General features: G+C 46.2%; 1 protein-coding gene across 1 annotated transcript in view; it reads left to right on the forward strand.

Annotated features, from left to right (window-relative positions):
* The first annotated feature begins 1,360 nt into the window (after positions 1 to 1,360).
* ENTPD6 (ectonucleoside triphosphate diphosphohydrolase 6) overlaps positions 1,361 to 14,861 on the forward strand; it is a 31,098-nt gene continuing 17,597 nt past the window's right edge. Inside the window, 10 exon segments of the mRNA XM_037055098.1 lie at positions 1,361 to 1,379; positions 1,650 to 1,738; positions 2,461 to 2,530; positions 3,172 to 3,252; positions 4,374 to 4,376; positions 5,449 to 5,547; positions 9,336 to 9,476; positions 11,409 to 11,465; positions 12,647 to 12,759; positions 12,896 to 12,980. Coding sequence (XP_036910993.1) covers positions 1,361 to 1,379; positions 1,650 to 1,738; positions 2,461 to 2,530; positions 3,172 to 3,252; positions 4,374 to 4,376; positions 5,449 to 5,547; positions 9,336 to 9,476; positions 11,409 to 11,465; positions 12,647 to 12,759; positions 12,896 to 12,980 — 757 coding nt within the window.

Raw genomic sequence — 14,861 nt, forward strand, 5'->3', positions numbered from 1 at the left:
TGAAGTATTTACAGTGGTTTAGAAAGCAACAAACAAACAAACAAAGACACAAAAAAAGGGCAAGAGAAGTGAGGAAAAAGCAATAAGTTTGGGGTGAAAGGAAGAAGGACTAAAACAGGAAAAAAGAAAGGAGAGGAACAGAGTATTGAGAGATACAGCAACAATAAAATTAAAAAATATATACGATTACTGAAAAAAAGTTTTTAAAAAAGTTTACAAAAAGTTAAAAAAATAAAAAACTCCTCCCTTGTTCCTTTCAAACTGTCTAATCCAGTTTTTCTGGTTTCGGCAGAACCCCTCTGTGGGCTGGGTTGTAGGCCCAGGTGAACACCTGCCTGCCAGCCAGGCTACCAGACTGAGGTGTGGGCACCTGCCCGCCCACCACACAGGCTGCCTGTGTCCCACGAGATCTGGTACTGGTCCTTCCCAGTCCTGTGGCTGGGTGAGAAGCAAGTCAAGCTGCCTTCACAGGAGAACACAGCAGTCCACTTTCCAGTAAAAACTTCTCCAGAAAGCTTGCCTCTCAGTCCAGCCCAATCCCCAACCTGACTGGTTAGGACAATACTCCTCTCAAATTTCCTGGGCTGGCAGGCTGGTGGGCTGGGGACCACAGAGATTGCAACTGAACAGGCCCCCCTGTCCTTGCCATCCTCCCTGCACACCTAGGCAGACTGGTCTCTGCCACCCAGCCCCGACTAGATGGTGAGGGAGGGAGCCAGCTCTTCCAAGGACTCCGCAGCTGGCCCAATGCTCCACTGGGTCTGGGCTCCCTCTGAGTCCTCTGTGGCACTGGCCACAGATGGAAGCCTCTACACCCCTAATTCGGTGGCAGCGGTGGCTCCCTCGGGGTTTCATAGTGTTCTGGCCCCAAGTACGTTATTTGAATGGGTGGAGGTGTCCACCTGGCTTGTCAGAGTGAGCACCGAATTCAAAGATATAAGTGTTAGGGAAGGGGTGATTCTCTGCAGTCCTGGGAAGGTTTCTACCAGCATAGCTCTACCTTCTTCCCGCAGCAGAATCCACCATGGGCCCTGTCCTCATTTCTAAGAGAAGTCAGGACTTCTACTATTAAATATGATGTTAATACTAATCACCTCATAATTGAATTCCTCTGCAATAGGTAGAACAAGGAACAGAAACATCTGTTCTTGGAAACAGGCAGCAAGGAGTGACTTTTCTTAGATTAACTCAGTGTATGAGGATTTTTGTCCCTTTAATGTAATAATAGAAAAGACCAATGCGACTGACACATGTATAAAAAATAAAGAAGTTTCTTGACCTTTGGGAATGGAAAACCATGTTAAGTGACATCAGGAGCCTGAGCCTCAGAGCTCTGTAGGGGCATGTAGGAATATCAGGGATGTCAGTGTCTCTGAGCTGTGAGTAGTAGATATCACAGGTCCAGCCACAGGTCAGTGTTGTCCTCTCATTGTTCAAATTAAAGCCACAAGTAGTGGAGCTATTGTTCATACTCTTAAACATGTGATACATCTTTACATGGAGAATTTCTAATAGCTACAGTTACTTCTTTATGTTGTTTTTCTTTTCACTGAAGGGCCTGGCTTCTAACTTATCTTTATTTTTTCTACTATACTAATCTGTTTACTAATGTGACAGTGCTGGGCTGGTTTTTACTCTCTGTGCTCCAGGCAGTTTGAAATCCCCAGGAAGCAGCAGTGTGGGCATGCTGGATTTGGGCAAAGGGTCCACTCAGATCACCTTCCTTCCAAGAGTTGAGGTAACCAGCCCTCGCTAGAGGCTCCACCCTCCAAGGCTACCTCCTGTAAGGAGGCTCGTAGATCTGGTAGCTCTGGGCCCATGCCATCAGAACCTCTCCTGAGAGTCACATCCATTCAGTTAATGCTTCCTAGTTTGATTTTAAGTCTTCCTGGAAAAAATAGAAATTTGGTCTTTAGTGGGATGATGAAGTAAATATTACTGGAACTCTTTAGGCCAGAATGTGAAGTAGGCCCTCTCCTTCCCTCCCTGACAACACCCTCCTCACCCACTATTTTTTAAATTATTATTTTTAGTTTTCAACAGCATAGCATTTATGAAATTTACTCATTATTGTTTTTGTTGGGCCGTATTTGTCAGAATAGGTAAATGTTACTCATAAGAAGGAAAAACCTTGTTTTTTACTTTGGACGTTTTATTTTATATTTTTGCTCAAATGGAAAGCTTAATTTGACTTAATGAAAAGCTATTTTATTTTATTTTCTATGTGCTGGACACTGTTCTTTTCTTCTTTTTTATTACTATTTAGTCCTCTTATACCCCCTTCCTACCCCCCAGCAATTACCACACTGCTGTCCATGTCCATGAGTCATTTTTCTGAAAAGCTATTTTAAGTGAATACAACTGTGAATATACCTGTTCTTTCAAATGAATGGAGGGAATGGGGAACAGTTTTGTAGAAAGTCCAGCAGAAAAGGTAGTAACCCTCATGTTGTTCCCCAGGACACCCTTCAGACCTTTCCACCCAGCTGCCTGACATCACTGCAGATTTTTAATAGGATCTAAAAGACAGGTTTGTCTTCGGGAGTGAGGGTAGAAAGGTTGACTGTCTAGGCTCATAGTTCAGCTAGCACTGCTCAGCCTCCCCCTTGACTCTGACTCCTGCCTTATGGAATTACTAGAGTATTCAGGCACAGATCAGCTAGGTCCCAGATGCCTCCTGCTGTGGTCCCACCTGGAGCCTCTTGTTCCTATCCCTGCTGCTCCTTCCTGTTTCTTCCTTCTTCCTTTATTTTTCAATTTTTCTACAGCAAAATTACATTTCTTCTTTTATTCTTATTCTGTTCTACTTTGGAGGAGGTTTTTAAAGAAGAGGGGAAGAACCTATAGATTCTGTGGGAATTTTCCAGCACCCACATGGCATCTTCAGTACATTTTTTCTGTAAAGCACATGTGAACCATCAAGATCAGGGTTATGTCTGTTGCAGTCACCAATGTCCAGAGCTCTTAGGCAAGTTCCTGTCAAGTAGTAGGCTTTCATTTGTTGAACCAGTTAGCTGAATGCCCTAAACTCCACAAAGGGAGGTTTCTAGAAGAAGTAGAAAAGCCTGCTGCCTTGCCACACTTGTTTGGACCCAGGACAGGTGAATGTAATGGAATCAAAGTTGAGAGTGGCAGCCAGCACCTCCTGTGGCAGGCTAGCTCCTCACTCAGGATTTCCTTTCCACAGCTACCTGGGACTTGGATTGATGTCAGCACAGCTGGCGATTCTGGGCGGTGCAGAGGGGAAACCTGGTGAGTAGAATACAGTGTTGAGAGTTCTCCTTGCTCAGCAGGTGTGAGGAGTCCTTCAGGAAAGTTGTGCCTTCTCCTCCCTGAACCTCCACTGACACAGCAACTCGCTGACCCCTGGCCTGTCCTCCCTGCCAACAGGACTCAGGGACCCCAGGAGGGACATGTATAGAAGAATGTGCTCCAGATCTTGTTAGTGGCACCCAGATGGGGTCACTAGCCAATGTGTTTTACCTGTGTACATTCCAAATTATTTCTTAAAAGAAAGATGCTAGTAAAGTCATTTCTGAAATACTGAGCTGGGAGATTTTAAAATCTCTAACAGTTGGAGATTCTCCAATCTCTAACCTACATTTAGAGTCTTCTTGTTTTCAAGGATTTGAGGATAAAACCTTATTTTTCAGGACAGTACAAGAAGGGCGCACAAGGAACTGTGATTCAAGCTGTTGCCATGGGGCTGGAGAACTTGTTCTCTCATTCACAATGATTCTAGCCTTGTGAGAATGTCCTTCTGTCTTCTCTTGCTTTATCATAAAACAGAGGCTTGACTCTTCCTCCAGACCTAGTATTGGACTAGAGATGAAGCCTGTGTCTGGTCAGGTTATTAAAGTCACATTTACTCCCAGTTTTTCTGCTCCCTCTTGACAAGCCTGGCTGAGGAGAAGCCCATCATTGACTGAGTAGGTCTTAGGGATCACTGTGTCCTGATTCAGGAATGGCAGGACACGGCTCTGAGGCTAGCATCTTCCTTTCTATCCTGATGACACTGGGAGGAGCCTCAAAGACCTTGACCCCATGGGTCTGGTCCAGACTTTTGCATGTGAGCCCACTCACGTTCTCCAGCCAAACACCCTTCCTTTGACCCTGCCAGTTTGTGCCCTCTCTGTCTTGTCACCCCCTCATCCAAGCACTTCTAGCTACCTCTTCCAAGGGCCTGGTTGTTCTGACACAGTGAGAATGTTCAACTGAAATTTTTGTTTTTGTATGTACATCTTGTTTCTGTTCATTTATTTCGAATTTGGGTGTTTAGCCTTATAATGATATCCCCTGGCAAAACAAAAAATACATCCACATCTCAGAAACACCTGTGACGTTCACTCTGGGTCCAGAAAACACCTATTTAGCCAGTGAGAAGAATGCAAGCACCAGTTTGTCCACCCATGGCTGGCATCAGTGTCCCATCAGCTCCTGTACCCTCCCCTCTTGGCAGAGCAGGTGAGAGAGGCTACTGGTCTTCTTTACAGGCCACAAAAGTGCCTGATTGGGACAAATGGGGCCATGACACCCAGTAAGAGGGATGTACCCCAGAGAACAAATCTCCCTGTTGTGTTATCTATTGTTGCACAACAGATCCATTACCCACCAAATTAAGTGGCTACAGTCATTTTTATTGTTGCATCTCAAGATTCCATAGGCTTCAGCTGAGTGACACATCTACTGAAATCTCTGAGGTCTCATGTGGTGGCATTTAGGGTGCATGGGCTGCACATCTGTACCCTGGCATTCCTCCACATGTCCTTTTCCCAGCAGAGCAGCCTTCACTTCTCCCTGGCAGCTCAAAGGAAGAAAGACTGCCTGAGTCACAGGGCATCATGGCTCCTGTACCTTCTGTTGGTGAAAGCAGGCTCAGGCCAGAATCCAGGATTGGGACAGGGACCTACTTCTTGGTGGGAGACCAGCATGAACATCCTCAAGGTTGGCATTGTGGGGCAAGCCTTGGAGGCCAACCACTATATTGCCTTTGCTAAGTATGGAACCTTAGATTTTGTGGAGTAGCACAGATTTGTGGCATGGTAACACTTGACATCATCATGGCCCTGCCTCAGTCATCCATAAAATTGGGTAACAATGGTTCCCTTTCTATTAGAGTCCTTGTGACAATTCACTGAACAACACTAGGTGTGTGGCCTTGAACCGTGAAGCCCTTCAGTGAATGAGAGCTGGGAGTGCCCATGTTTCCAGGGCAGATGAGGCTCTGTTACAGCCTCTATGCTAAAGGCTTTTCTGTCCACAGCTGACCTGGAACACTTCCAAGACTCAGGTCTCACCTTTAACCTTCCATGCCTTTAGTATTAGCCTAAAATACTGTGTCCTATAGGCCTCCCCTCAGTAGAATCATGTCTTTCAGGTCCATGCAATTCCCTAGTCTTACAGTGACAATGTGCTTTTCTTTTCCTTTTTATCTTTTTATTTCATTAGAGGATGGAAAGGACTTGGTCAGCCCTTGTTTGTCTTCCAGTTTCAAAGGAGAGTGGGAACATGCTGAAATAACATACAGAATTTCAGCACTAAAGGCAGGTACTGTGGATTTATCCTTCATTGGCAGCTTATAAGGGTTAAAAATGGCAGCCTGCCCTTTCCCAGGATCTCTTAGAAGCATGGGAACTGTCATCAACCCTCCTTTACAGACAAGCTTGTACTTGTCCATGAAATGGAGGCACTCTTTGAACCTAATCAAGAGTCTGAGCAACCCACTGGAATCTGCCAACTCCTGTGAGGTTTCTGTACAGGGCTCCTTGTCTGTTGCTAAATACTTCTAAAGGACCAGATATCCCACCAAGCCTCCAGTAAGAAAGCACCTGAACATCCCAAGTCTCTAAGGCAATCAGCAAGCTTGTTTCTGAACAAAGGGAGAAATGACTTCTCATTCTCCCTCCTTTAGGACAAAGGAGGCTCATCCAGGCTTTAGAGTCCCTGAAGCCCTGTGTTGTGTTCTCACCAGCCTGGCCTCTCTCACCCTACATGGTCTTTGTTGCTGTGTACATTGTGAATGTCATCTAAAAGAAATATTGAAATATTTTTTTCAGGCTGGACACATGAGCACGACGTTTGTCTGCCTTTGGTGATAGAGTTGTTTCTAATCTTCTGACACCAAATGTGTGGATTTTCTGTGCTAATTCTCCAAATAATTGATTAAATCCTTGTCCATTTGTGATTAATTCAATCCTTGGTTCCTCACCCCTCCTCCCTGGATGTTGGGGTTTGGAAGTTCCAACCCTCATATTACATGGTAGGTTCCTGTAACAACCATCTGTCGTTCTGTAGCCATCTAGGAACCAGGAGTCACCTCACGTCATTAGTATAAGCTGAGGTCTGCTTAAAAGGGGCTTATCATGAACAGCAGAAGATGTAACTCTCACCCCCATCACTTGAGGATCTTAGAAAAAATTTAAAAGCTCTGTATCAGAAACCGGGAACAAAGACCAAATATGTTTTTCATTATCCACTGACCATGTTCAGGTTACTGACTCAGCCACTTGTGCACATGCTATTTGTCAGGCCCTGGCACAGCCACTGGGCACACAGCAGCAGTGCCCAGTGCAGACAAGATCTGTGGCCAGGTGGAATAGAAGGAGTCGTACAGTAAAACACATGACAAAGTGCTTTGAAGAAAAATAAAAAAGGAGGAGATGGGGTGCTGAGGGAAAGATTGCAGTTTTAGATAAGACAACCAGGGAATATTCAAGATCTGATATGAAGAGATTCAGAATGAACCACACAGATTGAAAGCTGTAGAAGTAGCACATGCAAAGGCCTTGAGGCAGCTGCTGTGTTTAAGGAACAAGGAGGAGCTAGTGTGACTGATAAGAAAAGGGAGAGTGAGACTTCCGCCAAGATGGAGGCATAGGTGGAAACACTGTGCCTTCTCCCACAACCAAGTTTGAATAAAACAAAGGTTTGGAGAAACAAGGACACAACCAAACGACAGAAAATTGAATTATACGGAAGTCCGACTACATCTAGCCGTTCAACGGGGACGGTAAGAGGGGCGGAGCCAGCAGCGAGCAGGGTCGGGCAGGACAGGGCCCCCGACCCAGGTGCGCAGGCAGACGAGAACCAGTTGGGGTGCGGGGCAGACCACGGGCGCATATTCGCGCACAGTGAGACAGACCACGCAGGCCCCAGGGGGCGAGGGCTGATGGCGGTGGCACACTCGCGAGCAGTGAGACGAAACTGCGTGGGCCAGGTGACGGCAGCAACTGCAGCACCGGGTGAGGGCCGTGGTGGCAGGCGGCGGACAGGACGCCATAGTCGCTCTCTGACCCCGCCCCCACATACAGCGTCACAACCCAGCAACTAAGTTGCCCTGTTCTAGTGAACATTTTAGGGCTCTGATCCTGCTATGGAACAGGCACGAACAACCCGAAAGATGGCACAAGAAGAACTCAAAGTCCAAGAGCCAATAACTCTCAGCGACCAAGAAATTGCCGGCCTCTCAGAAGCACAATTCAGGACACTATTTATCAGGATGCTCACAGAACTGGTAGATTATAGTCACAAATTAGAGGAACAAAGTCACAAATTAGAGGAATATATGAAGGCTAAACTAATTGAAATGAAGGGAGATGCACAGGAAACCAATAGTGATGGAAAGGAAACGGGGACTCAAATCAATGGAATGGACCAGAAGGAAGAACAAAACATCCCACCAGAAAGGAATGAAGAAATGAGAATTCAAAAAAATGAGGAGAGGCTTAGGAACCTCCAGGACATCTTTAAACGTTCCAACATCCGAATTATAGGGGTACCAGAAGGGGGAAAGAAACAGCCACGAGTGGAAAACGTATTTGAACAAATAATAAAGGAGAACTTCCCCAGTCTGGCAAAGGAAATAGACTTCCAGGAAATCCAGGAAGCTCAGAGAGTGCCAAAGAAGTTGGACCCAAGAAGGAACACACCAAGGCACATCATAATTACATTAGCCAAGACCAAAATGAAGGAGAGAATCCTAGAAGCATCAAGGGATAAGGGGACAGTCACCTACAAAGGAGTACCCATCAGACTGTCAGCGGATTTCTCAAAAGAGACCTTACAGGCAAGAAGGGGCTGGAAAGAAGTATTCCAAGTCATGAAATCCAAAGACCTACAACCAAGATTGCTTTATCCAGCAAAACTTTCATTTAGAATGGAAGGACAGATAAAGTGCTTCTCAGATAAGGTCAAGTTCAAGGAGTTCATCATCACCAAGCCCTTATTATATGAAATGCTAAAGGGACTTATATAAGAAAAAGAAGATGAAAAATATTAACAGTGAAAGGACAGCAAACACACAGTTATTAACAACCACACCTAAAACAAAAGGAAACCAAGAGGACAGCTAGATCAAGAGGGGAACCATAGAAATGAAGAACACATGGAGGGTTAGAAACAGGGGGGTGGGAGGGGGAGAAGGGGGGGGAAGGCACAGAAAATAGCATAGATGGTAGGTAGAAAATAGATAGGGGGGGAGGGCGAGAATAGTGGGGGAAATATAGAATCCAAAGAACTTGAGACACGTGGTTATAAACTAAGGGGGGCAGAATGGTGGGGGAGGGAGGGTGTGGGTGGAAGGGATTGAAGGGGGGAATAGAACAACTGTAATGGTATAATCAATAAAATATATTTTTAAAAAAAAGAAAAGAAAAGGGAGAGTGAGGGAAAATGAGGTCTGAAGAGCAAGGGGTGGCCCTCTGGGCCACGGAGAGAATTGGGTAGAGCTGTACTTAGATGGTGGATCACGTTTTGGAGAATGAACATGGGAAACTTATCCAGGCATGGGCTCTAGGTCATCCAGTCCCTTAACTCTGGGTCGTGTGTTTTCCTTCCAAGCAAGAAGTTAATAGCCAGTCTTGTGAACTTGCCGAACTGCCTATTAGGCCACAGTTTCCTGATCTGTGACATAAGGAGAGTGCAGGCCTCACCTTCCAGGTGGTTGATAGGGAGTAAGATGCTGCATGTTAAGAGTTCAGCACAGGGCTGGCAGAAGCTGAGCATAGGGTAAACAGTGCAAATTTGAGCCTTTGGACGACATGAAGACAGCTGCATGGGCCCAGCTACAAGCTGGTGTCCTACAGAGTTAGAGGCCATGTTCTCCAGCCACTTTTGTTCTCAGTTCTCTCTCTTAATCACACCCCTTATGGCTCCTGAGAGGTGCTATAGATGTGTATGGTGCTAGAGAGCACCTGACTTGAGTTGGGGTCTGTGCAGGCTTCTGGTCCCACCACACCCTACAGGTCAGGGTCTATAGTCCTCAGAAAAGGACCTCCAGGTCAGTGACTTGGAGCTTGGTGCTCACTGACTGCTGGCCCTGCTTTTGCTTCACCCAGTAGTGAACCTGCACCAGTTGTGTGCCCATAGAGTGCCAGAGGTCCTCAAGAACAAAGTACACAGCACAGAGGAAGTGAAGGACGTGGAGTTTTATGCTTTTTCCTACTATTATGACCTTGCAGCAAATGTTGGCCTCAGAGGTAAATAAGTGTGGGCTGGGCCAGGAACTCACGTATCAACCTCTAGGCAGAGGGCTTCTGTCAGGGGGCAGCTCTACTCTGAATCTTCTCAGGACGAGAGAAGTGGACCGACTCAGGAGGCTGGGTGGCTTGTCATTGCATAGAAGGTAGTAAGTCCCCTTTTTAATAAACAAGTCAGGCTTTGGGCCACTTAGTAAAATTATGTTGTTGGTACAAGAGCAGTCACTTACAGTTGTTTCAGTCTTCTTCTCAGAGGCAGGACTGACTCACCTGTGTAACTCAGACCCTCACACTTTGGTTCCTGAGTATCTGGCTGATAGAGCCATTTGCGATGCAGCTAAGCAGCTCTCTGTTCCCAGCTGGCACCCAGATTGGGATGGGGAAGGGTCAGCTGACTCTACTGCTCACCCTGAGGAGCTTTTGGCATCTCTCTGACTACTTCACACTCCAGAGTGCAGTCAGGACAAGAAATGACATTTGGAATTTGTCAAGGCTGGAGGTGTTCAGACTGAGGGTGGAAATTCTTGAGGGTTTGAAGTTACTTCATTGGGTTATGACCAGTAATTTTATTAATGAAATAATTGAGATATTCAGAATGCATTTCCTGTGGTAAATATAAGAGCATTAATGTAAATAAAAAGCTGTCCAGAAGAAACTGATGATGTCAGGTTCTAGCTCCCAGGGACCTGAGACCTCCAGCTGAATTGCCATCCTCACTAAGCCTCCCTTTGTCAGGGCCTACTACAGAAGGCAGCTAACAGGAGCAGGGTGGGGTGGTTGGAAGGGGCTGTCCTCTCTCTTATCCCTCTCTTAGACCCAGGTTCCTCTCAGTGGTATAAAACAAGATCCTGGGGCTGCCCCTGCAGCCAACCTCATGGTAGGGCCTTAGAGGCCCTACTACTCAGTCTCCACATAGTTGGAGCAAGGACACATTCATGCACACTTCCTAACCATGCAGCCACTTGTAGTTGTTGCAATGCCTAGGGTCCTCCACACCCCTGACAGCCTGTTGGGTGCCTCACCCTAGCATCCTTGTCAGTCTGAGACCCCCTTACTCTGAGTGCAAGCTGTCCATTTCCTAAGGTTCCAACATCTTCCCAGGTGACCTCAGGAGATTTTGCATATTCAGAAAAGTTCTTCTAACTCTCTTGTGGTCAGACATGGCTCTGAAAAAACTGCTTGTGTCTGCATTTGGAAATGGGATCCACTCAAGAAATTTGCTGACTTAGCAAACACCAAAAGCCAAGAAGTCAGGAGATTTCCTTTCAACACATTGAGTAGCTGCCTCTTAAGTTTCAGGTGGGTGACACCTGAGGACCCTTTATTGAACCCTGAGGTTTGGAAGGACATTGAAGAAACCAGTTGCTGTCTTTAATAATTGAGGACACAGCTCTTGGTGCCTCCAGCCCAGGGAATGGCACAGAGGTCTGGGGCTACACCCTCCTGGAGAGCTACATAAAGGTTCTGCACCCTCCTGGAGAGCTACATAAAGGTTCTGCCCATTTGTTTCAAGACCTAACGAACAGCTCCTCACTTTTTTAAATGGGATTTTCTTTTTTACACTCTCAGGAAATCAATACCAGAATACCATTGCTGAGCCTTGGGAAATATTTCTAGTTACTTTTCTTCACTTAAAGTTAAAAATTGGGGTCCAGGTATCCTGGTGATCTTCCTCTGGCATCCCGTATTAGATCCCTGATGTGCCAACCAACTCCATGTGGTTCTCTGTGGAGCACCTGCCCACCCCAAGTTGTGTCAGGCACCACAGAAACCATGGTCAGTGTGTGTGGGGGGGGCACTGCTCTGCTTACAGCCAGACTTGCAGCCAGCCCTTAAACACAGGACTGTGCCTCTCCAGGCTCTCCAGGTACCAGCCTTGGGACCTCAATGACATTGAGACTCCTATAGTGGTGGTATGGTTTTGCCCCACAGATGTGGAGAAAGAAGGCAGCCTAGTCGTCGGAGACTTTGAGATTGTGGCCAACTATGGTGAGTAGCTACTGCACTTACCTGAGTGAGAATGGCTGGAGCTTGAGGCAGGTACAGTGTCCCAGCCATGACAGACATGCTATGGTGCTTGTGACAAGCAGTAGTCCAGAATTCCTGGATTTTGTTCTTGAGTTTCTCAACCAGATGAGCATCCAGAGGTGTGAGAGTACAGACTTGAGAGTATACTTGGGGTGGCCATGCTGGGCCCAGGCCACAGGTCCACCACATCCTGTGTGGCCACAGGTGGTGGGGAAGGGGGCCATCTCTGTCCTGAGCTATAAAAAGTCCTTGAGTTTTGAGGAATGGACTCCCTTGATTTTACTTTCCCTGACATCTTTTCACAGTGACTTAGACTGATTTTCAGGGAACACCCTAAGAGTGATTTTCCCTCAAAGTATCCCAGTAAATTCAAAACTGTCACCAGAACCTAAAGAAGCCAGGGACCCCTGCACAGCAGAGCCTGACATATGGGGGATGAAGAACTTTTTCCTCTGAAGGGTTACAGGTGGTTGACCCTGCAGCTCTGAGCTGTGTCTCTTTCCTCATCATCTCATATTCACCCTAGTCAAACAGGATATCAAGTGAAGGCTTGTCATAGATTTCATGGTCTTTGGATGTCATTCCCAATGCAGGTTGGAAGAGTTAACAATTGTGTGTTTCTCCATAGAAAGTCCTTCCTCACCAAAATGGCTTTTAAGCTTTCTTGTTACTTTTGGGTTTGTCTCATGGACACTGGGTGTCGATGACTTTTCAACAGGAAAAGATGCTTAGCAGAATTCCTGGAAAGGCTGTTAGTGGTTTTGTCCCCTTGAGAATAAGACTACACTGTTCTGAGCCAGCTTTGATGGTGTTTTCATTCCTCAGGAAGCCCAGGTCTGTACCCAGGAGAAGCATCCAGAGTCATGGGTGCGGAGATCTGGCCTTCTACCCATGACACAGAGAGGGAGGTCCAGCCCTGCGGAAACTAGGCTGGCCTCAAGACCCTGTCTCTTGATGTGCTCTTGGTGGGTCACTGTCCTGTTCTGAGCTGCAGGCTTGTTTAAATGAGCAATGAGGACCTAGAGCTAGCACAAAGCCTGGTAGAGTGGATGCCTGGAATGGATAGAGTCAGGTCTGTGTGCATCTAATACCTACCTCTCAGGAGTGGAAACCTGACTGGGAACCAGCTGTCTCACCCACAGTGTGCCAGACAGTGGTGACCCAACCACAGAGAAACCCCTTCATGTACATGGATCTCACCTACATCAGCTTGTTGGTCCAAGAATTTGGCTTCCCGAGAAACAAAATACTGAAGGTAAGGATTCACTTCTTGGGTGCCCCTGTGCCTTTCATGGCCTGAGGGGTCAGAACACTGCCTCCTGCCTCTCCAACCAGGCTGTCCTTTCACCAGTGTGCATGTTCTCCTCTGCCTATCCCTTTATCTTTTCCAGCTGACTCAGAAAATCAACAATGTTGAGACCAGCTGGGCTCTGGGAGCCATTTTTCCTTACATTGATTCCCTGAATGGACAGAAGAGTAGGGCCTTGTAGTAGGTGAGCTGCCTACTGTTCTCACAACAGCAGCTTTGTCTCTGCAAGAACAGACCCTTTTGAATCCTTTGATATGTTGGGAGGAGGCCATAGCTCAGTCCAAGACTCCTCCCTGCAGCCTTGCAGACCTGCCCCTAGAGGGGCAGAGGAGTGGAACTTAGCTCACACCCAACACCTTCTCCTACCTGCCTCAGCTCCAGGTGGGCAGTGAACCAGACAGAGAAAGGGTACATGCCAAGGCCAAGATAATGTAGTTGCACTGTCTGTACTGTCTCCATCTGTAGAATTTGGCAGCTGTGATATTTATCCCTGTGACTGGAGTCTTGTTTTGGGTCCTTGGCCCTGTCTACCCTCACTTCTCCAAGGCGGACCTCTACTTTCTCCCCCAGAATCAGTGGGGTGGTTGTGCAGGCTGTCCTGGCAGCTCTCAAGGTGAACCAAGTTGGAACTGTCATGCCCTCTGAGACAGAGACAGTGTGTCAGGCAGGTTGCTGTGAACTCTTGACTTAAACATGTTTGTTCCTCCTTGGGTGTGGACATGTGAAGTCATACAGAGGTCTTTTTCTTTAGTCCTTGGATGGCTTATGGTTAATTGATGGAGCTGACATTATGAATAGATGAAGGGGCTAGGGGAAATACCTCTTTATGGCCCTCACGTTCCCCAGCTCTTCAAGGAAGGCTGAATATGAACATGAACTGCTATAAAATATTTATGGCTGTGCTGTGTGAGTGGCATGTCTGTCGTGGAGTGCTTAGTGCTTCTGTGGCCACTGTATTGTGAGCCCCAGTGAATGTATTGCTGTCATGAACCATATGCAGCCAAGCATTGTCAGGAGACACAAGCCCTCATAGGTCAGCCAGCTCTGCAGTCTCTAGAACTGCCCTCTTGAAACTGCTCTCTTGTGGTTCTTCCTCCTCAAGTTCCACAGGACACTGACTCAGCCTTCTATTGTCTGCAGTACAAGTGCAATTCCAGATTCACAATTGTTCTCTGGGGAATGTAGTGTACACAAGATAAGCTAAATCTCTTGTGTTCCATTTATAATAAAGGTTTAGCAATTACCAAGGGTTACTACTCCTCTGTGATTCTTCTCAGTAAATTACCAGCAACAATCATTCATCCACCTAACACTGAGGGCCCACTCAGATCTAGGTCTGGAGGTTTTCAAATCCCAAGCTCTGTGCCATGTTGCCTCCAAAGTTGAAGTGTCTCCAGACAAATTTTTCCTCATTATATCAGACCTTTACACGCAGCTGTTTATCAAAAGTAGTTCTCTTCACTAAAGAATCAATCATTGTAGTAATAATGAACTTTGTAATACTTAGAGAAATAGTTATACAGTCAAGAGAAATAACTGGCTCTGGGCCTAACTAACTGCTCCTTCATCATTTTCACAGCCTTTGATCCTTACTTTTCAGAGTTAATTGATTGGTGGATAAAGGTTCTCATGTAAGAGCTTAAGTGCAGCCCTATAAGTCATAGTATCTACCTCAAGATTTACATGGTTTAGAGGCAGACATTTCCCTGTAAGACTTCCTATCTTGAAAAGCCTCTCTGAAGGTCAGAAGAGTCCTAGAGCTGCATTTCTGTAGCACAGAGCATAACTTAAAAGGGAGGAGGTGGATATAACTTCAACAGATATGGCTGCATTGTTCCTCCAGACCCACCCAGTGGATGGCTTAGGGTCAAATGGTTTTGAAAATCAATAGACCAAAGCTTAAAAGCTTGCAAAGACTTACTCTAAAGTAACAAGGAGAAATTTGAATGTAAACCAGAATTTTCAGCTTTCTGGGGATAAAGAGATTTCAAAGGATTTTTAAAAATGACTCCTTGTACATTGGAATATTATTTTGGAATAAAAAGGAG

This window comes from Sturnira hondurensis, unplaced genomic scaffold, assembly GCF_014824575.4.
Source record: "Sturnira hondurensis isolate 20B ecotype Veracruz unplaced genomic scaffold, ASM1482457v3 Scaffold0008640, whole genome shotgun sequence".
NCBI classification, from domain to species: Eukaryota; Metazoa; Chordata; class Mammalia; order Chiroptera; family Phyllostomidae; genus Sturnira; species Sturnira hondurensis.